At 31.3% G+C, this 26985-nt stretch overlaps 1 protein-coding gene across 1 annotated transcript; it reads left to right on the forward strand.

Moving 5' to 3' along the window:
• Positions 1 to 1983: 1983 nt before the first annotated feature.
• Positions 1984 to 19213, forward strand: LOC143051134 (microfibril-associated glycoprotein 4-like). The gene is made up of 7 exons (XM_076224145.1): positions 1984 to 2262; positions 3728 to 3818; positions 6145 to 6333; positions 8679 to 8800; positions 10939 to 11035; positions 16177 to 16347; positions 18740 to 19213. Exons 1-7 carry the CDS (start codon positions 2101 to 2103, stop codon positions 18988 to 18990), a joined length of 1083 nt encoding a protein of 360 aa, XP_076080260.1. The 5' UTR covers positions 1984 to 2100; the 3' UTR covers positions 18991 to 19213.
• The last annotated feature ends 7772 nt before the right edge of the window (positions 19214 to 26985 follow it).

Below are 26985 nucleotides of genomic sequence, written 5' to 3' on the forward strand. Positions count from 1 at the left end.
AAAGATGAAAAGAACACGTTAAATAATTTCATGTGTTCGAAGCGATTTTCTGGATTTACCTGCATCAGGAACGCTCAAAGCCGAATATTTGAAAACCGATTATGTATAATTACCGATGAAAGTGTAGCATCACTGAAGAGACATTTATTGTCGAAATGCGCATCTGTTGCAGACAAATGTGTGTTCAAATAAATATATTGTCGTTGAATTCGATGTTTGCACATAATTCTAGGAAGAAAAACTTTTATCGTAGCAAATAATCGTTTCATCACATACTTTAAAATGACTAATTTTAGAGTACACTTTGATTGGGTGCTCAGGTTAACTTGATTAATTCATGATAATTCACACTGATATAACCAATTGTTCTGAACATGGCACGTGTTTCATGAATTGCATACCTTTCCAATCCTTTATCTCCTGTAACTTCTGCTATCAAATAAATCGTAATGAAATAAGATTATAAATGGTCATTTCTTAAAGATTATAAATGGTCATTTCTTAAAGATTATAAATGGTCATTTCTTAAAGATTATAAATGGTCATTTCTTAAAGATTATAAATGGTCATTTCTTAAAGATTATAAATGGTCATTTCTTAAAGATTATAAATGGTCATTTCTTAAAGATTATAAATGGTCATTTCTTAAAGATTATAAATGATAATTACTTTTGAAAGTTTGTACCATACCTGCAAAAAGTATGTCTTGACAACCTGTTTATTATGTTTCCTGAATATTAAAATGTTTTTCTTCACAAGCCTGACACATCGGCTTTGAGCGTTCCTGATGAAGGTAAATTCAGAAAAACGCTTCGGACACATCGGCTTTCAGCGTTCCTGATGAAGGTAAATTCAGAAAAGCGCTTCGGACGAATGAAATTTATAACGTGTTGTTTTCGTTTTTTTTCAAACCGTTTTGAGGATGCGTCACTAGCACTTTTTTATATTATTATTAAACAGGAACAATAGCCTCAAACATTTGAAAGGAAAAGATGTATAAAAACCTGAATACTCGAGGAACTTTGTCAAGGGACCTCGCAGAAGAATAGTCAAATTAATTAAATGCCAACTTTGCCTGAGGGAGTTGGAACCTTAATTTTTTGTCAAGCTCTACAAAGTCGCTCATGTACAAAAGTAGACTAACACTGAATTATTACATCCTTTGGATCTGACATCAGCTTAATTATTAAAAATGTGTACCACCGTTTTGAGGTTATTTCGATTACACAGACAAAAATACAGTCAGTCCATATTGATCTTATTATAAATCCCATTGTACGAATTTAATCATGAAAAAAGTTGCTATCGTCACAGTCACATGACAAAATTACGTTGATGGGCTGAAAATTTAACAAAGCACCCAATTTGAATTGAAAACTACCTTTGTAATCATTTAAACACATTCGATCCAAATAGTAGAAAAAAAGTTATCTAAGTATATTGTTTGACTAGACAATCCAAAAGATTCCATATAGTGCCTTGGGTAATCAAAAATACATTTACTCTTGATGCAAACGTTATAATTTCAAAAATATATTAGCTTCTTTCGGAATAATTTATACAGTTTAGTAGTATATTTCGACGACAGTTTTATACATTTATATGTGCTGAAGCTATTTCCATGAATTAGATATTTAAATAATCGTTTTAAAACAACCTACACTTGAAAAAATCTATAGCACGTTTTGCATTTTTAATTCGTTTTAACGTTATTTCAGTGTTTTTAGGTTCCCATCCGTAAAAAAAACGCAATCTAAATTCAAGTAATTAAACGACGATATGAATCGTTGTCACGATTATTTTAAATAAATTAAAATACGTAAGTGAGGTTCTGTCATCTTCATCAATTGTAAGATATAGACAACACAGAGAAACACATAACATCAGTGATTTGAAGTTCACTGTATAAGTATGGACAAATTAAATCTTTACTTATTTTTATTTATTTCTATTTTCAAACACTACACGTGTGTATTAGAAGAATTTTGCGACAAAGACGATATTGAATGTCAACGTCCAAAAGATGTAACCAAATTAGGAACCCTTCAACATGGTAAAAGTCAAGAACACAATATACTACGCCGTGTTCAACGTTTCGGTATGCATGAGTGTGTAACAGAATGCTTGGTGACGTCACAGTGCATCGCAATAAACTATCGAAAAGACTGGAAGCTATGTGATCTACTCGGTGAAATACCTAGAGGCAAACAGCTGAGGGATGAGTCTGGAAGTACCTTTAGTAAAATATCAACATGGCCTAAGGTATGTACACATCGTAATTAAGAATCGCTGTTGCTACATATTGAGTAGGTTTGCCTCATTTTAAGCAGCAAATGAGATCATACCGGTTTTTGGTATAGTTCGTGTTGGTCAATTTATAGTTTTCTAAATTGTGTTGTGTGTACTGTTGTTTGCCTTTTGTCAGTTTTAATTTTTTTGCAATGGCATTGTCTTTTTGTTCTTGACTAATGAGTTTGTATATCCCTTTGGTAACAATACAAAAAGACACGAAACCAGTTGCATCAACATATAAACATCAACATTTCATTTACATCTAGATTATAAACATAAGCCAATGACATGCGTAAATACTATATGAATAATTTATTTCTGTTGATTTAACAGTGACAAGTTTCAAATTGCTAACTGATAAGGATTGATAAAAGTCACTAAAGGTTTTGACAATTTCACCAATAGATGCAGCTAACATATTTCTATGCAATACTAATGCGTCGCAGAAATACGACGATATGCAAACATGAAAAGCAGGAAGTGTTGACCCTTCTGATGCACATATTTTAAATCCTGTCTTTTGGGCAGGTGTATCTTTAGTATTTCATAATACCCTTTTTGGTCTGTTATGGTTGCTCACACAATATTGTCAATGTAACGGAACTCTATACAACTATTAAACAAGTCGGAAGTTTATCAAGTTAAAACCCGGGTAAAATCCCATTACAAAGACATGTAGTCCTTCTCCACTTCCTCCGTTGGTTTTTTGTAGGTTTTTATACTTTTCCATGCCTTATAGTTCGTTTTTATGTTATATTTTTTTTTATAATACTGTACACTTTAAAGTTATTGATGCTTCTATTATTGCCATTTTTGAACAATCGATATATGCTAGATTAGTTTTTGCATACAGATGTATATATGAATCAAATGTCAGAATCCAAGTTCTTATAAATGCAGTAGTCACCCAGTCGCATTTGCGAATTATTTGAAACCTCGCAATTATTTCTGAAATTACAGTTCTCAATCTAATTTCTAGTGCAATTTTTTTTATTGTTGTTGCTTATCACTCCGTTTACACTTTGTTTACAGGGACTTATGTCCAATAGTAAGGTCATGTAATGATGCATATTCAATGTTGATACCATGCCATCTTTTCACCCTAGAAATCATAAGTAGTTTTGTGAAACAATAGATAAAGGAGATCTGCAAATACCTGACTTTAAACAATGAATGGTCTATTTTGAACCGGATATGAATTTCTTCACTTTGTAGATCGACGGATTATTTGCCGATTAACAATCTAAAAGACCACAGGATATTTCAATTGTGCGTAACTAAAAATTAACACAAAAAAAAACACGTTACGTCATTGGTTGTATTTTTGTAGCCAATCTCAATGTTATGATGCAGGCTTTTTGAAAATATAAAAAATACCTGCTTAAAACAAATTGAAAATGAAAATTATAGGTCATATAATAAATATTATTTTTAGTCCCTTGCCGGAAGATGTGCAGACCATACGTGTGATGTTGGAAACAAATGTGAGAAACAGCAAAATGGTGGTTTATCCTGTTTACCTGCGTGTAAGAAGATTATATTTTAGTTTGTTAGATGGACTTGCACAGTAATGTATTGATTGATTGATATATGTCTTATCGATGTGTTGAATATATATTTATAGTTAACTTTAATCAAATTGAGGATGAAAATGCGAAATGTTTCAAACATACAACAACCCGCTCAAAGAGCAGAAAAAAACCGAAGTCCAACAATGGGAATAGAAAATCACGCAGCTGGAGGCGGGTTTCCGCTGACCCATGAACAAAAATGTGTACTAGTTCAGTGAAAATTGACGTCATACTTAACTCCAAAAAATATAAATGAATTAAAATTTTAAAAAAATAAAAAAAGACATACAATGATCAGAGGCGCCTGTCTATGGACAGGCGCAAATCTGCTACAAGGAAAATGATTCATTGCATTGGCAGGTTGAATTTTGAAATGAAAAAGGGTCAATATTGAATTATTTTGTTACTAGTATATTGAATTAAAGTCTTATATTGAAATGTCAAATGTTCTTTAAAAGTATTTTACTTCTGACATAGATGACACACATTTAAATGCGTCATGATAATAATAATAATAATAATAATAAATAATAATAATAATAATAATAATAATAATAATAATAATAATAATAATAATAATAATAATAATAATAATAATAATGTTCACCCTCATCACCTTTAACATGAAAAAAGCCGTATCATATAATCGGCTATAAAAGACATAAAAAAGCCTAACTCAAATACTTTTTTATCGGCTCAATTTGGTTCGTGGAATCTAATATTCTAATTCGAGAAACCAGTCAGATGTACTGAAAAAGGGAAACTTTTTTTTCTATCAGGATGACTGATTTGTAATTCTCCTTCAAATCACATGAATGATAAGAAACGTCTTAAATGTTCGTAAATGGTTGAGGCCAAATTTTAAATCTATAAAAAAGTATTGTGCCATTTAAATTTTGCTACCTTCAAGTAATCTTATATCCCAATTTGACTTGATAAACTAGTAAACCAAAAAAAATCTAGAGGTTGAATATCTTATTAGTGTGATTGTATACTATTTACTAGTTTTTTTTTCGATTTATGTGACTGACTGTCCCTCTGGTATCTTCCGTCCCTCTTTTACCTAACTTTATCCTGCAATTGGGTGTCCTACTATACAGATACAGCCCTACAGATATCGCTATGCTGTATCTGTATACTATACAGATATCGCTTTAAAGCTCCGCCCACTGCCGGACTGAGTATTGTTTGAACCTGTGTGACCTCAGAATGTGTATTCCAGTTGCATTCCAATGACGATGACAATTGTCGATTTCAAAACTTGAATGTGAATGATTGTGTTACAAAATCAACCATGTCAATTTCAGCATGCATGTTTAGTGAATGTAAAGTCTGAAGCGTAGGACAACTCGTACACTTCTCTTTCAAATTTGACAATGTTTTGTTATTTGTTTTTACTGTTGAAATTAGTTGTTATGTTAAAATAGATAATTATTCACCTTGAGCGATGTATTATTGTTGACCATTTGAGATTCTTTTTTGGGAACCCGTCTTCAGCGTAATGTGTGATTTTGATATTACTACGCGGGCATCAAGGGATTACAAATCGAAAATAAATGCTAAATATGTTAGTTTTTGTGTCTTTCAAAACACAAACAATATACAGAATTAATTGCAGGATAAAGACAATAACTGTTTAATGTCTTTAAATATCAGCTGTATTTGTACTCGGCTCGAAACAGGTGTAGTAGCTCGCTAAAAGCTCGCATACACCTTGTTTCTTAGCCTCGTACAAATACAGCTGATATTTAAAGACACTAAACAGTTATTGTCTATGTAAAAGTAGGATTCTATTTATCTAACTTATTCAACATATATTTCATGTAAAAAAATCTTTTTCTTTATGTACATATTTAAATTAATTAAACAAAAGTGTTTTTTTATTTTACCTGGAAGAATACAAGATCATACAAGAAGTTCTGTTGACACACTGCAATCGTCAAATTAAAGTTTTACCATTTTCCCTTGTTTGGAAGGTAATATTAAACCTCATTGGATTATCTTTATAAACACAGAGTGTTTTGCACTAAAATGTCTAAATCAATTGAGTACATAATATGGATGTTGAACGTTATGGCATATCTATTTTACACATGACAACGGGTGTTTTCAAATTGTCGTAAATATAACCCCGCTGCCCTTTCCTAATGTGACCTACCAAGTTAAAAATAAAACATATTCAGATTTCAAATGTGCAGAAGCCTGGACCATTCCAAAAAGAATAACAAAGGTGTTATCAATGATTTTGTTATATAAAGATTAATAAATATTTCCTTTTTAGATTGCGAGAAATCTGCTCCAGATATAAAAAATGCAGCCTGCATAGAACACTTTGGAATGTATAAAAATCTAGGAACAGCCAACCTTTTTAAATGCAATTCAGATTTTACCACGAGAGGGAATCCATTTCTAGTATGTAAAGACAATGGGGAATGGAAGAGTTTGTTTTGCTGCCTCCCAAATAACAAAGGTAAAGTAATTATAAAACAAAATCATAAAGATATATGTTATATCTTTTTACTAATTAACAGAAGCTGCTGGGTAATAAGCATTAATACATTACAAAAGATAGGCGAAATATACCAGAGGGACAGTCACACTTATAGATAGAAAATAAACTGAAAACGCAATTATAGATAGAAAATAAACTGACAACGCAATTATAGATAGAAAATAAACTGACAACGCCATGGCTGAAGAATAAAAAGGCAAACAGACAAATAATAGTACACAATACACATCATAGAAATCTAAAGACTTATCACTACGAACCCCACCAAAAACCGGGGGGGTGGCAGGTGCTCTAGTATGGTGAGCAGGCCCGGTCCACATGTGGCACCCGTCGTGTTGCTCATGTTATTACGAACCTTGAAAATAGTGTAATTCGGTAGGTGACATTCGTGGTGAAAAGAGATATGAAATTGGTATGAAAACATGGTTATATCTTCATTCGAACTGTTATTATCTGAGCTAGTAAGTTAAGAATCTATATTTTGGATTAATATGAAGCAAGTCATATTCTGATCTGATTCATTTGAAGACGAGCATCAGTTAAACAATCAGTTTAATAGATATTCTAGCTTATTATTATGGTATCATAACATTTAAAATAGATATGTTGATACAATATGAAACTAGAGGCTCTAAAGAGCCTGTGTCGCTCACCTTGGTCTATGTGAATATTCAACAAAGGACACAGATGGATTCATGACAAAATTGTGTTTTGGTGATGGTGATGTGTTTGTAGATCTTACTTTACTGAACATTCTTGCTGTGTACAATTATCCCTATCTATAATGATTGGCCCAGTAGTTTCAGTGGAAAATGTTAGTAAAAATTGATTATAAAGGGCAATAACTCCTTAGGGGGTCAATTGACCATTTTGGTCATGTTGACTTATTTTTAGGTCTTACTTTGCTGTAAATTATTGCTGTTTCCAGTTTATCTCTATCTATAATAATATTCAAGATAATAACAAAAAAATGGCAAAATTTCCTTAAAATTATCAATTTAGGGGCAACAACCTAACAACCAGTTGTCAAATTCATCTGAAAATTTTAGAGCAGACAGATCTTGACCTGATAAACCATATCAACCCCTATCAGATTTGCTCTAAATGCTTTGGTTTTTGAGTTGTAAGCCAAAAACTGCATTTTACCCCTATGTTCTATTTTAGCCATGGCGGCCATCTTGGTTGGTTGGCCTGGTCAACGGACACAATTTCTAAACTAGATACCCCAATGATGATTGTGGTCAAGTTTGATTTTATTTGGCCCAGTAGTTTCAGGGGAGAAGATTTTTGTAAAAGAACTAAGATTTACGAAAAATGGTTAAAAATTTACTATAAAGGGCAATAACTCCTAAAGGGGTCAACTGACCATTTTGGTCCTTTTGACTTATTTGTAAATCTTACTTTGCTGAACATTTTTGCTGTTTACAGTTTATCTCTATCTATAATAATATTCAAGATAATAACCAAAAACAGCAAAATTTCCTTAAAATTACCAATTCAGGGGCAGCAACCTAACAACCAAGTGTCCAATTCATCTGAAAATTTCAGGGCAGATAGATCTTGACCTGATTAACAATTTTACCCCTGTCAGATTTGCTCTAAATGCTTTGGTTTTTGAGTTATAAGCCAAAAACTGCATTCTACCCCTATGTTCTATTTTAAGCCATGGCGGCCATCTTGGTTGGTTGGCGGGTTCACCGGACACAATTTTTAAACTAGATACCCCAATGATGATTGTGGCCAAGTTTGATTTTATTTGGCCCAGTAGTTTCAGAGGAGAAGATTTTTGTAAAAGTTAACGACGGAGGACGACGACGACGACGGACGACGGAGGCCGGACGCCGGACGCCAAGTGATGAGAAAAGCTCACTTGGCCCTTTGGGCCAGGTGAGCTAAAAGAGGAACCGTTATACAAAACAATGCCAATGATAAACACTAAAGTCAAACGAATCTACAACGGTCCGCAAAAATACACTCGAATATAAAATAAATAAACAAGACCCTAATAAACCATTCCATACCACTACATAGGAACACGACGATGGTTCAGAATATGACTTACCGTAGGAAGACCTGAGAGCATTACTGGTTCTTGATGGGATTTGTGTCTCAGTATTTTTTTTTCTTTGTTGCGATTATTATACTGTTAATTGTTCTTATTTTTCCATGTATGTTAGTTTATTTTTTGAGTATGAATGTCCCTTTAGTAGATTTCGACTATTTTAATCAACTAACAGTACACGTTCCATTAAAACGCCCGTAATACAACACATGTAACATTGACCTTGAATTTATATTTTTAGTGCCACATGATTGTAGTGATATACCATCTGATTGTACTTCTGGGATCTATAAAATAAGTCCTAAAGGTACGAGTGAGTTTGATGTGTTCTGTGATATGGAGACAGCGGGCGGGGGATGGACGGTAAGTATCAGCATAACGATATCAGACTTCACAATAAGAACATGATTAAAACCGAATGGAAGCTCAGGTACTGAAACACACCCTCTGTTAGTGAGATCCGCCGTGTTGCTTTACGTAAAATCCGGCAGTTTGTTGTCATTACTATTACTAAAGTTTCAAAACATTGCACATTACTAAATGTTTTTTACAAACAGTAGTGAGACATCAAGTTTACACAATCATTACATACGAATTCTATAACCCTAAAAAGCAAATATGAAGTTGAAAATGAAATTAAACATGTTTTTTTTCTCGGCAGAACTCATAATATCCTTGTCCTGTTTGATTATCGATGTATGTTTTCAGCAAGTACTTCTAGGTAAAATATAAGTGAATGTGCGAATATTAAGATGCTATATGTAAAGGAATATTATCAAAAGCGTTTGCAAGTTTAAAGAGAAATATTTGCATAAGTATATAGGATGATGCAGGATTATTTGTTATTAATCATTAAATCTACTTATTTGTCTGGTAATGATGATGTAACTTTTTTTTTCTGATTTGCTTAAATATTCAATATTATTGCATAGCAATCAGGGATGGGGTAATTGAAAATGTAATGGTAATTAAGTGTAATGCATTACAATTTTCCATGTAATTGAATGTAAAGTGTAATTGAGAATTTTTTTAATTACTTGTAATGGTAATTTAATTAATTACAATGAAAAAAGCATGTAATGCTCAATTACTTTTGAATTACATTTGAATTACATGTACTTTTATGGTGTTAATGATAAGGATTTATGTTTCATAATATAAATTGTAAAAGTATATTTATTTTTCAAATATTGATATCACATACTTTCTGTAATTTATTCTAAAGTTTTTATATTACTTATTTGATCAACAGAATTTTTTCTGAAAATTACATATGTTTTTAAGAAAGATCTTTAACTAAATAGATTCAAAAGTAATAAATCACCATGTTAAACAAAAACAAAAATATGTGTGAAAAATCTTTATGATAGTTCATTTAGAATTTTGTCAAATTAGTATACAGAAAAGGATTATAGAGATAAAAATTAACAACTGTAAAAACAAACAGCAATTAATCAGATTAAAATGTTCAGGGGCAATGCCACTATTACATGTATTTTATCTAATTAGCAAAATATTGCTAAGATATAGACATTATACATTGTTTGTACTAAAAAGTATTTTTAATATTGTGACAAGCATACCTTTTAATAATTATTAAGTGATTTCTTTTAATTTATTTATAATTTCTTTATTCATGATACGTTTTATTTAAATAACTTCATTTCTGAGATGTCAAAATACCCCTTAATGTATTGGCAAGTTAATAGGAAATAATTTCCTCTTCTATCAACACATCTACTGATTATGGAAGTATAATACCTCCATGTTCTAATCAAGCGATATATGCCACATTAGCTCCTATAGAAATACTTTTGAGAATGGCTGTCAAAGTGTACAGACCAGAGAGATGCAGACTAAATGACAAAACATTAAAACTACTCATGATTATCAAATGCAATGCTTAAACTATGTTTACATGAATATTTTACACATACATTATACATACATGTATAACATTAGTTAACAAATATTGTGATGAAATGTAACGTGTAATTTAATTAATTACTTTAGTAAAGTAATTGTAATTTAATTAATTACATTTCAAAAACTGTGTAATGTGTAATTAGTGTAATTGACCGTTTTTGCAATGTAATGTGTAATTTAATTAATTACATTCCAATGTAATTGACCCCAAGTCTGATAGCAATATAATATTTCCCACAGAAAGTAACAAAAAGTTAGCGTGCAATAAATTTCAATATTGCACTAGTGTAATAAATCTTCAAAATTCATGATGTCACCAACGACAAAATCTTAGTTTAAACCAATTTTTACTTTCAAATAGTATATTGCTATACAATAAAAGGGTTATTTCATGAATACTGGTGAATATTGTCCCTCGTAGAACATATATTGCACTCGCAAGCTCGTGCAATATAAAATTCTACTCGGGACAATATTCCCCAATATTCATGCAATAACCCTATATTATTTAAGATACCTCACATATTTAAGTTTTTCAAATAACAAAACTAAGTAAAATATTTCATTTATAACAGGTGTTTCAGAGGAGACTAGATAACTCTACGAATTTCTATAGGGGATGGTCCACCTATCAAAATGGATTTGGAAACCTGCAGCGGGAATTTTGGTTAGGTATGTACGCTGAAGAAACCCAATTTCCAATTTTTTAATCTAGAATTAGTTTTGGGAAACATTCAAATGCGAACAACAATACCATTAATTCGCCGTTTCAGAATCTAATGCATTCTGGGTAATATTTTCAAAAGCGTACTCCAAAGCACCGTGATTGGTTAAAAACGTTGTAAACAAGGGAAATTCAACCAGTGACGTGACGTTATTTTAATTTTGGGTTACAAACAATTTTAACAAAAGTATACAAAGTGTTGTTTGTTAAAGTAAATTGTAATTGGCAACCTTTATGATAAAAAAAATTTGTCACACATGATCTGATAATGTTTAAACAACATGAACAATATCTTCATTAAATATTCATAAATATGGGGATATATGGAACAAGGCAAATTTATTATTCAAATTTTTCATTCAGCGCTTAACAGTCGTTGGCAATCGTGAACTGATGGCTTACTGTATTATTCAGTGTTCATGACAAATATATTGACAAAAGCCTACTGTTTAAACTTGTATTTTGAAATTAGACACTCAAAGGAATACATGGCAAATGACTGGCTCACACGATCTTATCAAAGAATATCAAAGAGGACAAGGTCTTCGATAAAAATAAATTCTTTTTAAAATGATCGAAATTAACAACAAATGACATATATCTTGTTAAACCCAGCAATAGCTTTAATCAGATTATTTAAATGTATCAATAGAGTTTTTGGGATACGATTGCTTTCAAGCAATCTGTAGACTTATACCATTGGCTCAGGGCCATGCCCTCACGTCAACTGTTTTATTTTAAACATTAAGGAACATTTCAGATTCTTATGATTGTCTTGCTTTAAAAGGTAAAAACAAACAAAGGGATTGAACTTAAACAACTTCCCAATAATGTTCTTTTCATAATCGTCATGTTTGATATTTCCCTTGACTTATATGCGTGTTTTTAACAACACGGAATAAGAATTAAGCAGTATTTATATTTCGTGTTTTTATAAATTTAGAAACACGTCAGAGGAAATTCCCCAGTTTTGTTTAAAATGCGAGAGTTCTCTGAATTCCGATACATCTATTTCGTTCATATAAGAACTGAAGTGGAATTGTTCTTATAAAGAAAGAAATAGAGAACCATCTAGGTCGTTTAATTAACATTTAGTATACGTTCTCGCTCCAGGGTTTGTTTAGGTAATTATGCGCATGCGTATAGTTGTCTTGACTTTAAGGGGTATTATATTAAATTAATGGTTGCTCTGGATTCCCCACTCAATTGATTAATTTAAAACTCAAAGGATCCTTTCTATGTATGTCGGCTATTGAGGGTTATTGTTGTTGCAAAATTTTAAATCATATGCATCATTTAAACTAAAATTAATGTAGTCCACATCTTAAAGGTGTAACTACAACACCCCTTGAGGCGAAATGGAGTCTTGCATATCATAGTTTCGAGTTGTCTCCCTTCCAGAAATTACTTCTGTCAATTCTGAATAAAAAATTACGATACAACACGTCAAGAAAAATTAACTCGTTCTGTCGATAAATGTCGTATTATATTTAAAAACGATCGCTATTTAAACCGAAGAATGTGTACGGAAAGGAGTCATGACCACTGACCCAAAGGAAATTAAATATTTAAAGAGTTAGGAATGGGGTTCCTCCTAGAATTAAGGTAGGAAAATAGGTGATAAGATACGAAGTGAAATACGTAAATTACATTTTACATGTGCAGTTGAATTAGTTTTGAAAATAATATTATCCAGCTACATGTATACATGTGTCAATGGGAACAATGGCAATCGTATCCCTCAGATCAATCTGCTTTTTGATTGAATATTGTTCTTAAATTTGACAGCAATTTTAAGCTATCCAACTTATACCTCTTTAAGTCTTTAATTATAACTAAGTGTCAGTTTGGAAGATTTTTTTGCAGCTTTTTATTACGCCATTTACTTACATGTAAACATAAAACGCACACGATTCCACAATAAAATCTGGTGTGATCCGGAAAGATTCGACACCCGTTGTTTTGCTCATGTAAGTACAAACCCGGTAAATTCTAATACGGTCAACCAACTCGTAATGGCCTCCGTAAAAATTGTCGACGGTATGACTTGAACTTCACCACTTGGAACGATGGTTTTATAGTTTCCTTGTAAATAGTAACCTTGTTTCAAGAAAATCAAGTCCTGTAATATCGTATCATCTTGAAGATATATACTTCACATGCAAACGCTGATGCAAGATGCTACATATCACATGGAACCTTATCATTGAAACTTTTGTCGTCCAATTTTGTTCTCAACCGACCCTTATTGCCACATTCGAGATCCAAGTGAAGCTATGAGGTAAACCTAACTCTTTCAGTAGTATGTTTTATTTCAAATTCGATTGAAAAGATGCGTTCAACATGGTTACCAAACTTTGAAACAATTGTTGAGATAACATTATCTAGTTACCTGAACATAAAGTTAAAACCCTTTCTAAATTACCTGAAATACCCACGATTTTTGGTGGGGTCCATGCTGGTTAGCCTTTAGTGTTCTATGGCGTGTTTTGTTTGTCTTTTCATCTTTTTTGTCAAAGGCATAGTTATTTTTTTTTAACTTATGAATTTGAATATCTATTTGCTATATTTTGCATCTCTATCTGAAACCATCTATCGCAAAACGTCACGCTTTATCGTGTCCATTTATCTCTAACGGTCCTCAAAACCACATTGTGCCAAATTTTTTCAAACTTCATTTTCATCAAACGTGTATTCGCCCAAAAGTATAAAAACATGAGATTTTGTTTAAATTGAACAACTGCTGTGCCTCTTTTTTTTAACAATAATACGATAATAAGAGTACTGTCTCTGCGTGGCATTTTATAATCCAATCGAAGATTTAACCACTAAAGACAAGGTATAATGCCCTTATCATATTCTCAACTGGATAAGTATTCAAACAAAATGTTTGATGAATCACTCTTACAAATAGGCGGACACGGTTTTAAAAAAAATTAAGACCTGTTTTTGCGTTTATGAAAATTACACTTTTTGGCGTCCTACAACACCTTTTCATGTTTGGGCGTACAGTGACTTCATCTGGATGTATCAGCGATTAAAAACGTTCGATTTGGAATAACACATTTCTGAATATGTATAAATATATATTACGGATTACAAATGTGTCGAGGTTTGTGATTGGATAACAACACAGAGATGTCAGTATATATTCAAGAAACTGCCGGGGTATATACGACGTTTTTATTCCCCAATTGGAACCTCAAAAACGTCATCATAACACCGGTTACTATGTGACGTAGGCAAAAGCTATCAGGCTGTCAGAGGCTCACAGAGGGAAAATAATGACGTGCTTCAGTCAATATTACATTTTTGATACAAAATCACGCAATTTACACTTTTAATACTTAAATTTAATGTTAAAAGTGTTATTATAAATTATTACATACAAGATAAAATTATGTTCACAGCAAATTAGAAAATCCTTCACGTATGCAGAACATATCAGGTTGGGGTTTTCAATATATATGTGTTGTCAACAAATACCTGCACTGGAAAATAACATTAAGTCGGGGGTAATCCGTAATATATGTGTAATTCAGGTCTCAGAAAGGGTATATACTGTGACATTCCCGGCTTAGGGCTTATATCCCCTTCGCCTTCGGCTCAGGGGATATAAACTGTAAGCCGGGAATCTCACAGTATATACCCTGTCTGAGACCTGAATAACATATAATATATATACAACTCGTCTATACATCAACCCGACAATGTTAGATCTGTAAATTTGCTTTCGCAAATTTTTGTTCTTCCCTCGCCGGGATTCGAACCCATGCTACTGAGATATCGTGACAGGTGGTCGTGTTGTCTAATGGGACGGCTTCAGTGCAGGCGATTTGGTGTCACGATATCTCAGTAGCATGGGTTCGAATCCCGGCGAGGGAAGAACAAAAATTTGCGAAAGCAAATTTACAGATCTAACATTGTTGGGTTGATGTTAAGACGAGTTGTATATACATAATGTACACAGCCATGTATCACCATCATTGCTGGTGATCCGATGGATTAATCTGTTGTAGAGTTGTCACTGACTCAGACGTACTCATAAATGTATATATATATATATATAGTTGGTTATTACTTCACATGGAACATAATACTGATTATTATATATTGTATGCAGATAACTGTATTATAATTAGGTCTTTCCACCTTTCCGTGAAAAGACCTATAGGTTTTGTTCTGATTATTATTAATTTTTTTTCCTTCCGCCTAATTTTTTTCTTGCATAGCATTGACGTTTCAAAAGATGTCGCTTAGATATTTGGAATAATATATCGTATAGTTTATACGCTTTAAAATCTGACAAAGGCGTAACCAAATACTTTACATTGTAAGAGTTATCTCCCCAAACACTGTTTTTCTTGTGGCCACTACTTCTTCGCAACCATAAAAGATTACGACAAATTTATTTTACAAAATTGCTTGTTACATCTTTAGGATAAGGATTTTTATTTTAACCGAAGCTATCCAGAGACTCCATATGAAAGTTATTCCCCCTTATGTATTTGATATAAGTGAAATGCGTTTCTAACTGGTAAACCATAAGTGATAGTGACCTACGGTCTTTTGATTTGAGATCCTTGGTCTATAAAAATGAAACTTAGGTCAAGGTCAAAGGTCAAGGTCATATTCTAAATTTTGATTTTGGCCTATTTTGACTGTATAACATATCAAAAAATTATTTATACTAAATTGTTAGTTGCGACATGTCGTTACTTATATATTTTGGTTGAACGGGTACGTAGACAATTAATGGGAATTTTCATCCATCCTTTATTTAAAATTACGCGTTTAGTGATATAACTCATTAACCATACATATCAAAGACCTAGGGTCTTTTGATTTTAGGTCCTTTGATAGTGACCTTGAAATTAAGGTCTAAGTCATAGGCTAATTGGACGTTCTAGATTTTGACCTTTGCTTGAAATTCATATTAATACATCATAAAGCCATAGGAACTAACATTTTAATCTGATTTTTCATACTTTCATATCAAAATAGATCTTTACTAGTGGAAAGACCTTCAATTGTTCTCTGAACAATTGGTTTTTAATTCTTATAAAAATGGTATTTGTTGTTCTTTAAGGAAACACATTTATCAACGAGATATCTTCTAGCGGTAAATACAAACTTTACATTGAACTGGAGGACTTTGATGGAATCAAAAAGTACGCAGAGTATAATTTTTTTAGTGTTGGAAATGCGGCTTCTAACTACATCTTAAGTGTCAGTGGATACAATGGATCTAGTACTGCAGGTATAGTATTAGTAATACCAATTAAATACATTTCTTTTTAAAAATATTGGCTCTGTTGATTGATTTCAAAAATCTTCAATCAGTTAAGACTGCGTAATTTCATATATATTGTGTTTATTGATAGGATTATTCCACGAGTGATGATATTTGGGAAACATTACATTCAAAAGAGCAATATGCGGTCGGCTTTGATTTAGATTTAAGAGTTAGAGAAGGTCAGAACTTCTCCATGATAATTCCTTAAATTGCGTTGATAGGTTTGCTTTGCCTCTAGTGGTAAATATTTTATTAATATTCAGAACGAGAAACATGGAATAGTGAATATAATTTGTAGACAGTGTTAATTTGGTTGGCCAGGATGAAAGGACAGGAATTAAAACTGCTTTCCAAAGAAGGTTTCTTAAAAGTGTCAAAATTGTTTTTCTAACAGGCCACCTTCGGAACTCTAAGATATTTGTTTTGTTATTTTAAGCGCAGAAACGTGCTTCTATAATTACTACATTTTTATTATTTTACATTCCTTTTCCAACTGGATTTGACTGCGTATTTTTACATTCTATACACCAACTGATTACAATCTTTAGCATGAATTTAACTGCCAGATGGAGGTTGACCATGTGCTCATATCCATGAAAATCGTTGAAGTTAAAGTATTATCGGTGTATCTGAATATTAGGCGATATGGATAAGGGTGCCTGCGAACAGGTCATATTAAAGCCTTCAATAAAAATTGACCATCAATTAATTGCCGAATTCTAGAACCGCCTTTTTTTTTATTGTATTATACTTATTTATGTATACAACACCGTATTTCCGATGTTTGTTTTTGAGGATTCGGGATGAATGTCAATCCAGACTATTCGAATTCCACCAAATTTATTTAGTATTCGTTAAATACTTTATTAAACAAGAACATAACTTTGTATCCATTTGGTTCCAACGAAGCACTTGTCTGGCTTAACCATCATCTGGAACCTTTCAAATTATAAAACTGTAACGTCAATGATATTTAAATAGTGGAATATATGAGGAGCTATGTTACAAGAAGAAATCATTAAAAGAATAGACAAACCATCTGCAATCAGTTTTTTTCTGATGAAATCCTAAATGATAATTTTCCAATAGATAATTTCAAGTATACCATACACTAATGTCATAAAGTTGTAGTTTAATTCTACACTGTGAAAAATATTTTCCTTGAAATCTTTATAAAAACCCAACCATTTTTATAGTGTAATATACATAAATATCTAATTTGACAAGTTTGATTAATATTTGCGATTTCATGAAATACTCAATGACGCCAAACAATTATTACATGAATGTCGTGGTATATTTTGCAAAATGAACACAATTTTTAAAAGATAAAATACTTGGGTTTTAGTTCTTATTGATATCATTAACTAGGGCTGATAAAGGGTCTGAAATGAAAAATGCCATGTTATAATCTATATATATCAAATTATGCTTGTTACAGCCATACAATCTATTTGTCCTCCATGTCTGTGATTTTTGTAAGACTAATATTGCTTGCTGAATGGTCTGACTTACATTTTTAAATACATTTGAATGTTAACCGGACAAAATATTATAACGCGTACGTTACTGGTGTCAATATGTCAATATGTTTTAAAAATATGCAAACCAATAAAAAAGATATTTAAACAGTTGCAATGAACCCTACACAGAGCGATACCAGTTGGTCAACTATGAAAATTCTTCTGCTATGCATGCATGAACCGTCATTAAAATTTAAGATCGATAATAACAACCGTAAAAGCCAAAGAATCATATTAAATATGCAAAACAATAAAAGGTACTGAAGCAATTGCAATGAACTCGAAATGGAGAGCGACCAGAACGGCAACAATGTTCCTTCTTGTATGCACAGAGCACGTCTACTGGACCATTTTATTTGATTTTATTTGCTATTTTTACCTTCGTCTTATTTTATCTAACCCATATTTTAGTTAATTTTTAAAAACTTAGAATAAATCTACGTTTTACCCACTTTTGTAAATACTCCCTATTACACAGTAAGGGGTGTTCCTAAGATAGGAAGCTTATACATAATAAAAAAATAAGAAAAGAAAGAAGCCAGAACCACCATGAAATCCGGACTCTTGCGTTGACAGTGTAGTCGTCTCCTGCTTTGCATTGCCCAACCACCAATCAAATGCAATCAAAATGTCATGGACACTGTCGATAAACTTTAAAAGACGATTCTGGTATCTGGTACCATGAGAATCCAGATTGTGGAAAATATACCGATAAGGAATAGGAAACAATTGGCAAAATTGCAGGTAAAACATTTTTTGTTGAACACATTTATATAGCAGTGTAAGTTCTTTAATTGTTATAGATGAAATACAATACGTCATATCTTTTGTAGACGACAGTTTTTCATATCATAACGGCATGGAGTTCAGTACCTTTGACAACGATAATGATAGATGGAAGGGTACGAGCTGTGCTATATTGCGAGATGGTGCCTGGTGGTATAATATATGTATAAAGTCAAATCTTAACGGGTTATATCTAGGAGGAAAGACGGATATATTTGGTGATGGAATTGTTTGGACATCATGGCACGGAAAAAAATATTCTCTTAAATCTACAAAAATGATGATAAATAGAAACTAAAGAGCACATTTTTTCCGCAATGGAAATATTTTATGTATATATGATTTATCAGAAAAACACAATACCCACAGTGCATATTAGATAAAGTAGGAAATGATAGTAGAACATTATAAATTTCTTGCGTCCAAAACGCTTTTGTATTTTTGATATGCTTATATATTGTTCATACAGTAACCATTACCGCATTCAATATTTAGTTTGATATAAAACGAGTCAACTATGTCTTTTTTTTTCATTTTATTTTGTTTTGTTTTGTTTTATTTTCATTTTATTTTTATTATTTTATTTTATTTTTATAGTCAACTATGTAAACAACTAATTCCGAATTTCAGAGCTTGTATCTTTTGAAAACAAGCACACATACAGTGCACTTATTTGCCATTTACAAGTACTTTTCTATTTCTGAGTTCTGAGGTGGATGATCAGTATATATTTCCTCAGTCAGAATTTTCTTATATTTTTGCTAAAATGTCGATTTTATCATCAAAGTAATAATGGACACGGGATTTTTGTCAAAAGGACATAAAACATCTGAAAGCCACCAATGGTCATGTTTTTTTTTAAAATAACATAAAAATTATATAATGTGTCACCTTACTCTTTGTTAAGCTACTAGTCGTTCAGATTTGTCCAAACTTACAAAATAATGTTATTCATGAAAAAACAGATTATATATATTTTTTAAATGAAATTTGAGAAAAGTGGTTTATAGGTTTGTATGCATTTAGAAAATAGAAGGAAAACATGGCGAGACTAAACATATTGTCTTGCTTAAAAAGAGAGCATAAAATTTCTTCAACATGCTTTTTTATTAGCTATTATGAATTTGTGACATCTTTTCTGAAGGGCTAGATAAAACATTGGTTCGAAAAATAATAAATTTATACATAATGCAACAAATCCATCATTTTCTATCAATCAATGATCTTACACATTATTTGCCAATCAGTCTAAAAATTTGCCGATTTGTGCAAAGAACTACATGTATACCGATAATTGTGTTCTACCTTTTTTCAATCCAAGTCAGCGGTATGCAGTTTATTTGCCTTGAAATACATGTTTATAGGTTTAAGAACTTTTTATTCTCTGTAATGTGTCTATAAACATGATACTTTTTTGCAAGTGATATATATATTTGTCATCATCATCATAATCCCTTGTAAATGTAAAAAAAAAATGATAATGCAAATGAGGAATGTGCAAAAGAGACAACAACCCGACCATAGAGCAGACAACAGCCGAATACCACCAATGGGTCTTCAATTCATCATAGATACCAGGGCTAAAATTGTACACTTGTGCCAGAGTTTGTTAACAGATGGATTATTATTATGAACATATCAATGATTACTCAAGTCAACACAGAAGTGCTGACTACTGGGGCTGGTGATACCCTCATGGAAATAAATCTCCACCAGCAGCAAAGCAGGTTAACAAAAAAAGGCATTGCCCGCCTCATATAAGGTAAAAAGAATCTTTCGTACACACAGCTTCTCTTGTTGGCTATTCTATAAGATGTTGACCTCTGTCCTCACATATACCATCGCTGGTGATTTAAGAAATCATGGAAGATTTAACATGTATATCTTTTTTTTTTTAGGTCATCAGATACCAGATTACAAACGATTCATATAACGTATTAATCTCACATTGTTGTGGCCTACATCACGCAATGGGATTCTTCCAAAGTTATTTTTTGTAACATGCATGTGGATAATATAAACTGTTATTAATAAAAATATTCAATATTTTTGCATTAAAACATTCCCTATTTTGCACCAAAAAGTCATAATTTTCAATGGGCAGCTGATTTTTTTTCAAACTTAGTTACTTTAAGAATAGAGATCCCGCCTTCTCCAACCATCACGTAACCTTTAAGCTTCACGACGCTCGTTCACTCTCCCAGTGATCCTCGATGCCATTATATTTGAAAATCTAAGGTTTATTACAAATACGGCTATATCTTATCTGACTGCAAAACGAACTTTTTGAACAGAACTGAATTTACAGCATTGAATAGTAAAATAAAAGGATCTGCCATATTCCTGACTTAGTACAGACATTTTCTCAGAAAATGGTGGGTTAAACATGGTTTTATAGCCAGCACTTATATGATAGTTTCGATATATTGACAAAATTGGGTGAGAAACTCAAACACACATAATAAGTGAATGTGACAATAATTTGGATCCAGCTGCCAAAACCGTGTAAACAAACATCACAGATATACAACACAACTTACTTAAGAATTCAAACGAACATACAAATTATTCTCAACAAGACACCAACAAAAAAGAGGTAGATAATAGTAACTTTTAAATTTGAAAAAGATGTCAACAAAACAGTGTATAAATAAAGCCGTTAGATTTCTTGTTTGAATTGTTTTACATTGTCCAATCAGGGCCTTTACTAGCTGACTATGCGGTATGGGCTTTGCTCATTGTTGAAGGCCGTATGGTGACCTATAGTTGTCAATTTCTGTGTCATTTTGGTCTATTGTGGAGAGTTGTCTCATTTGCAATCATACCACATCTTCTTTTTTATATATACCAGATGGTTAAAATTGACAATCGTTTAAATTAGTTGAAAATAAATAAATGGTGATTATCAGCATATGATAAGTTCAAAAGAAAAGAAAAAGATATATTTTGAAATGTATATCAACAATGCACGCACTAGGTCTACAAATGTGTTAAAAAAATGGTATATCAATATACAATACATGTAAACAGTTACACTTTCCATTCTCAATTTTACAAGAATGCAAACATTACTAAGATAAAAATAATACAAATAATTGGTAAGTTAACATAATAAAGAGGTCAATAATATTGATAAATATTGATAAATATTAATCAAATAAGAAGCATATTTATGGTAAAAGCTAAGGAAATATTCCAAAATATATTATGTACAAAGTAAGGATTTAAGAAACGATTTTTTTTATATAAATGGTTTAACACGTGGTGAATAGGTTGTATTTCAATACTGTAAAGTTCTTCATTGCGGTTTGAATCATTGTCGCTGCTGCTTGAATCATTTTCGCTGCTGCTCGAATTGTTATCGTTAGTTCTCGAACCATTTTTAGATTCTAGATTGCGGAAAGTATCAAAATGTAATTTCAATGTTTTAGTTTCTAGATCTTTGTCGTTGAATTTGCATGTACATGAAAAACAGTTCTGGATAATTGAGAGGAAAACTAATAAGACCAGTGCATAAATTGACAAAGTTAGAATACAAAAAAAGCTAACACCTAATAAACATTTACATGTATCATATTTTTTGCATAAATTCCATATGTGTTTGAAGCAGTTGTCTTCATTCTGGTTTACATCACTTGTATCATCTGGTTCGTCAGTTTTTGACATCATATCTTTTATAAAAACCTTACATGTTTCAACATCTTCTTTTGAATCATTATTATGTAATTTCATGGCAACTGCAGGTGTTACAGTGAACAAAATAAGGGGTAAGTATCAATCAATGAAGCTTTCATTACCCACATTATAGTTCATTATCTCAACGATAACAGTAATGATTAATGTCAGAAACAACATTTTGCCTAATAAAAACGCAATTTGCATACGAATAGGGAAAATAATGTTAGCAGTTTTACAATATGTTCTAATCGGGACAATTTTCATTTTGTTCGTGTTATACACATTAGAATATGAAACGCACTGCTTTAATAGTTCGATGTACGGTGCATAGAAATCTTTATAGAAAATTCTAAGGTAAGAAAATGTCGTTATAACAATTGTCCAAAACTTAAATGATAATTCATATATAGGGAAAATAATAAACACATTGTAAATCACAAATCGAATAAAAACAGACAATGCAGCATTAAACGTTATTGAAATATTTGGCACATTTTCTGGTCTTAAATTAAATAAAAACAAAACGGAAGGCATTTGGATAGGAAAACTGAAAAATTGTAAAGATAAAGTAGATAATATAAAATTCACAGATAAACCCGTTAAAGTGTTAGGATTATATTTCGGCACAAATAAAGCAGAATGCGCAAAACTAAATTGGGAAAACAAATTTGAAAAAGCAAAACAACTCATGAAATCTTGGGAAAAAAGACATCTTACTATCATCGGTAAAATTCTTATAATCAAATCACTTATTATTCCACAATTCACATACTAAGCAAGTATGACAGTCATAAATAAAACGTACAGCGACAATCTAGAAAGAGAAATTTTTAATTTTATTTGGAACGGTAAACAAGACAAATTAAAAAGGTCAACTCTCATAGCAGATTACAGTACAGGAGGACTCAATATGATAGATATCGACAGCTACTTTAATACACTTAAAATTAAATGGGTATCAAGATTAATGGAGTCAAAACATGAAAATTGGTCAATTATTCCGAGATTCTTTTTTGATAAATACGGAAAAAACTTCCTTATCTTCAAAATGAATTTAGAACTTAAAAATTTAAAACTACTCAAAATTACAACTGAATTACCAGAATTTTATCTGGATATTGTAAAATGCTGGATACGGAAAGGTGGAGGTCAAACTAAATCACCCACTAACTTTAGAGAAATACGCAAAGAAATTATATGGGGTAATAAAAACATAAAAATAAAAAATATACCATCATTGATGCTCAATTGGATCAAAAGCAATATAATCTATATTAATGAAATTATTGACGAAAACGGTCAAATCAACGAAAAGACAATACTGCGTAAGTTAGAAATAAAACACAACTGGATAGCCGAACTATCAATACTAAAAAAAGCTATTCCAAAATGTTGGATAGATATCCTGAAAACAAATAAATCTGTTAAAACCCAAGTTAGTATTAACGAAAAAATAATTAGAATGAATGAAACAGAAATAAATTTAGCAGATCTTGATAACGAAACCGTCTATCAACATTTTATAAAAAACAAAATAACTCCAAACATTGGAATAATAAAATGGCAAAGAATATTAGGCGTAAAACCATTACAAATTAGACACTCCTTATCATTTACAAACAAAGAAATATACACAAACAAACTTAAAGTTTATAAATGGAAATTATTTAGCTATATATTGCCGAACACAGAAAATCTTTTTAAATGGAAAATATCTAATACGTCAGAGTGTGCTTTATGCAAATGCACAGACAATTATCAACATTTTTTTTTATCGATTGTGAATTTTTAAAAGACTTGTGGAATAAAATAACAGAAAAAATGAATATCATAAACTTTTGTAAGAAAATAAACTTAATAGATATAGTCTTTGGATATAAAATAGGAGACCGACATTATAATGACATAAATCTTATTATAACGTTGATAGATTTCTCAATTTACAAATCATTTTACACGTCAGAACAAAGAACAAAATCTGCCGACATATACAACATCTTCAAAAAAGAATTTGAATTATATTTTGAAGTTAACAGATGTGTAAAAAAACGTAAAAGTAATCTAATTCGCAAATTTCAAAAATTTCTTTAAACTGTTAGATTATAAAATACGTAAACATAATATTCATATATAGTTTCGAAACATAACGCACAAAATATTTACTCAAGTATCTTTAAAATGAAATACTATAAATGCAAAATTAAATTTGACACCTCAGCGGCCGTAAAGAAAAACCCATAAATTACACCTATTCTAAAACTTTAAATCAAAACACAATAAGGTACATATTATGGGGAAAGACAATAAATTCATATTTCGATAACAATAAACATATAATATCTTACCTTTTGATAATAATCCAAAAGCGAAAAGATTAACACATGAACTTTATTATCCTTCAATCATGTCAGGTTACGATTATTTGACCACACTAAGACCTTGCACGATTTTTTTAAACGAACAATTTGTGTCAGGTAGACTGTATCCAACAATGAGAATGTAAAAGTAAAGGTCAAATACGGAACAAAATTACGTAATTATAAATGTGAATGATTTGCAATTATATATGCTTATATTGTATTATTTTCTATTTGTAATTGACTGTATATTGTAATTTTTTCTATTTGTAATTGACTAGCAATTAGTTGGATTATATTATAATTTATAAATGTATGTTTTACAGACAAATTAAACTAACAAGTACTAACAAAATTTAATATATACTACTAACGGTTAACGAGGCCGGGATAAGGTACCGGTATTTGATGTATCCACTAACAAATGTGAAAAACTATCAATAAAACATGATTTACCTTTAAAAAAAAACAAAAAAAAAAAACAGACAATGCTGCTATAAAAAGAAATCTAAATACCATTCGACTGACAATATGACTAATATACCAGACAAAAGTGCTAACACTTGTTTAGATATTTTTGTTTTAGTAGCGTAATATTTGAATAACGTTGGTGCAAAGGCAAAATACAGTACAGGGAATGCACACATATTTATATTAAGTATCACATTTAACAAAGTTAATGTTAAAAGAAAAAAAAATTTCAAGAAACGTTTACATTTACTACCTTCAAGTTTTGTACAAATTGTTTTGAACAAGGAAAGATAAAATTTACTTGAAAAAAGCAAAGCCACTCGATTAAGTATAGCAATAACAAATATTTTATATCCATTTGGGTCGTACGCGATATGTTCATTGCTGTCCATTAATTTTTCAATGTCAACGTATTTAACTATATGTTTTGTCCATAAAAAGTATATGAAATAAAACCAAAGCATTTAGATCAAATTTGACAGGGGTTAAATTGTACATCAGGTCAAGATCTATCTGTCCTGAAATTTTCAGATGAATCGGACAACCCGTTGTTGGGTTGCTACCCCTGAATTGGTAATTTTAAGGAAATTTTACTGTTTTGGTTTATTATCTTGAATATTATTATAGAAAGAGATAAACTGTAAGCAGCAATAATGTTCAGCAAAGTAAGATTTACAAATAAGTCAACATGATCAAAATGGTCAATTGACCCCTTTAGGAGTTATTGCCCTTTATAGTCAATTTTTAACCATTTTTCGTAAATCTTAGTAATCTTTCACAAAAATCTTCTCCTCTGCAACTACTGGGCCAAATTAATCCAAACTTAGCCACAATTATCATTGGGGTATCCAGTTTAAAAAATGTGTACGGTGACTCGGTCAACCAACCAAGATGGCCGCCATGGCTAAAAATAGAACATAGGGGTAAAATGCAGTTTTTGGCTTATAACTCAAAAACCAAAGCATTTAGAGCAAATCTAACATGAGTAAAATTGTTCATCAGGTCAACATCTATTTGCCCTTAAATGTTCAGATATATCGGACAACCCGTTGTTGGGTTGATGCCCCTGAATTGGTAATTTTAAGGAAATTTTACTCTTTTGGGTTATTATCTTGATTATTATTATAGATAGAGATAAACTGTAAACAGCAAAAATGTTTCGCAAAGTAAGATTTACAAATAAGTCAACATGACTGAAATGGTCAATTGACCCCCTAAGGAGTTATTGTCCTTTATAGTCAATTTTTAACAATTTTCATAAAATTTGTAAATTTTTACTCACATTTTCCACTGAAACTACTGGGCCAAGTTCATTATAGATAGAAATAATTGTAAGCAGCAATAATGTTCAGTAAAGTAAGATGTACAAACACATCACCATCACCAAAACACAATTTTGTCATGAATCTATCTGCTTCTTTTGTTTAATATTCACATATACCAAGGTGAGCGACACAGGCTCTTTAGAGCCTCTAGTTTCATTTTTTAAAACGATATGTCGTCCGTCGTTTTACATTTGGCGATGGTAGTATTTGTTGATTTATAGTTTCGAAGACGAAATAGAGTTCATAAGAAATGATACACGTGCGCTTCGGGAATAACTTGAACGTTTAGACCGAAGAATTCATTTTTTGAAGTAAGAGATGAGAAATTGCACAATCATAAGCTTTCTGTTGTTTATCAAAATATCAACGCTATTGAAAGTAGACATGGTCAACGTAAATTTGCTTGTTGTCTGTGATAGATAATATCTAGATTACAGGTACATTATATCTAGAATTACTTAA

The sequence above is a fragment of the Mytilus galloprovincialis genome, chromosome 11 (assembly GCF_965363235.1).
Source record: "Mytilus galloprovincialis chromosome 11, xbMytGall1.hap1.1, whole genome shotgun sequence".
NCBI lineage: Eukaryota > Metazoa > Mollusca > Bivalvia > Mytilida > Mytilidae > Mytilus > Mytilus galloprovincialis.

What these genes read in the sequence shown, in the direction of transcription:
- LOC143051134 (XM_076224145.1), top strand. Translation starts at nt 2,101, where the DNA reads ATGCATGAGTGTGTAACAGAATGCTTGGTGACGTCACAGTGCATCGCA. An exon ending in TTTATCCTGTTTACCTGCGT is followed by an intron (nt 3,819 to 6,144) that starts GTAAGAAGATTA and finishes TTTCCTTTTTAG; the next exon opens with ATTGCGAGAAATCTGCTCCA. An exon ending in GCAGCGGGAATTTTGGTTAG is followed by an intron (nt 11,036 to 16,176) that starts GTATGTACGCTG and finishes TTGTTCTTTAAG; the next exon opens with GAAACACATTTATCAACGAG.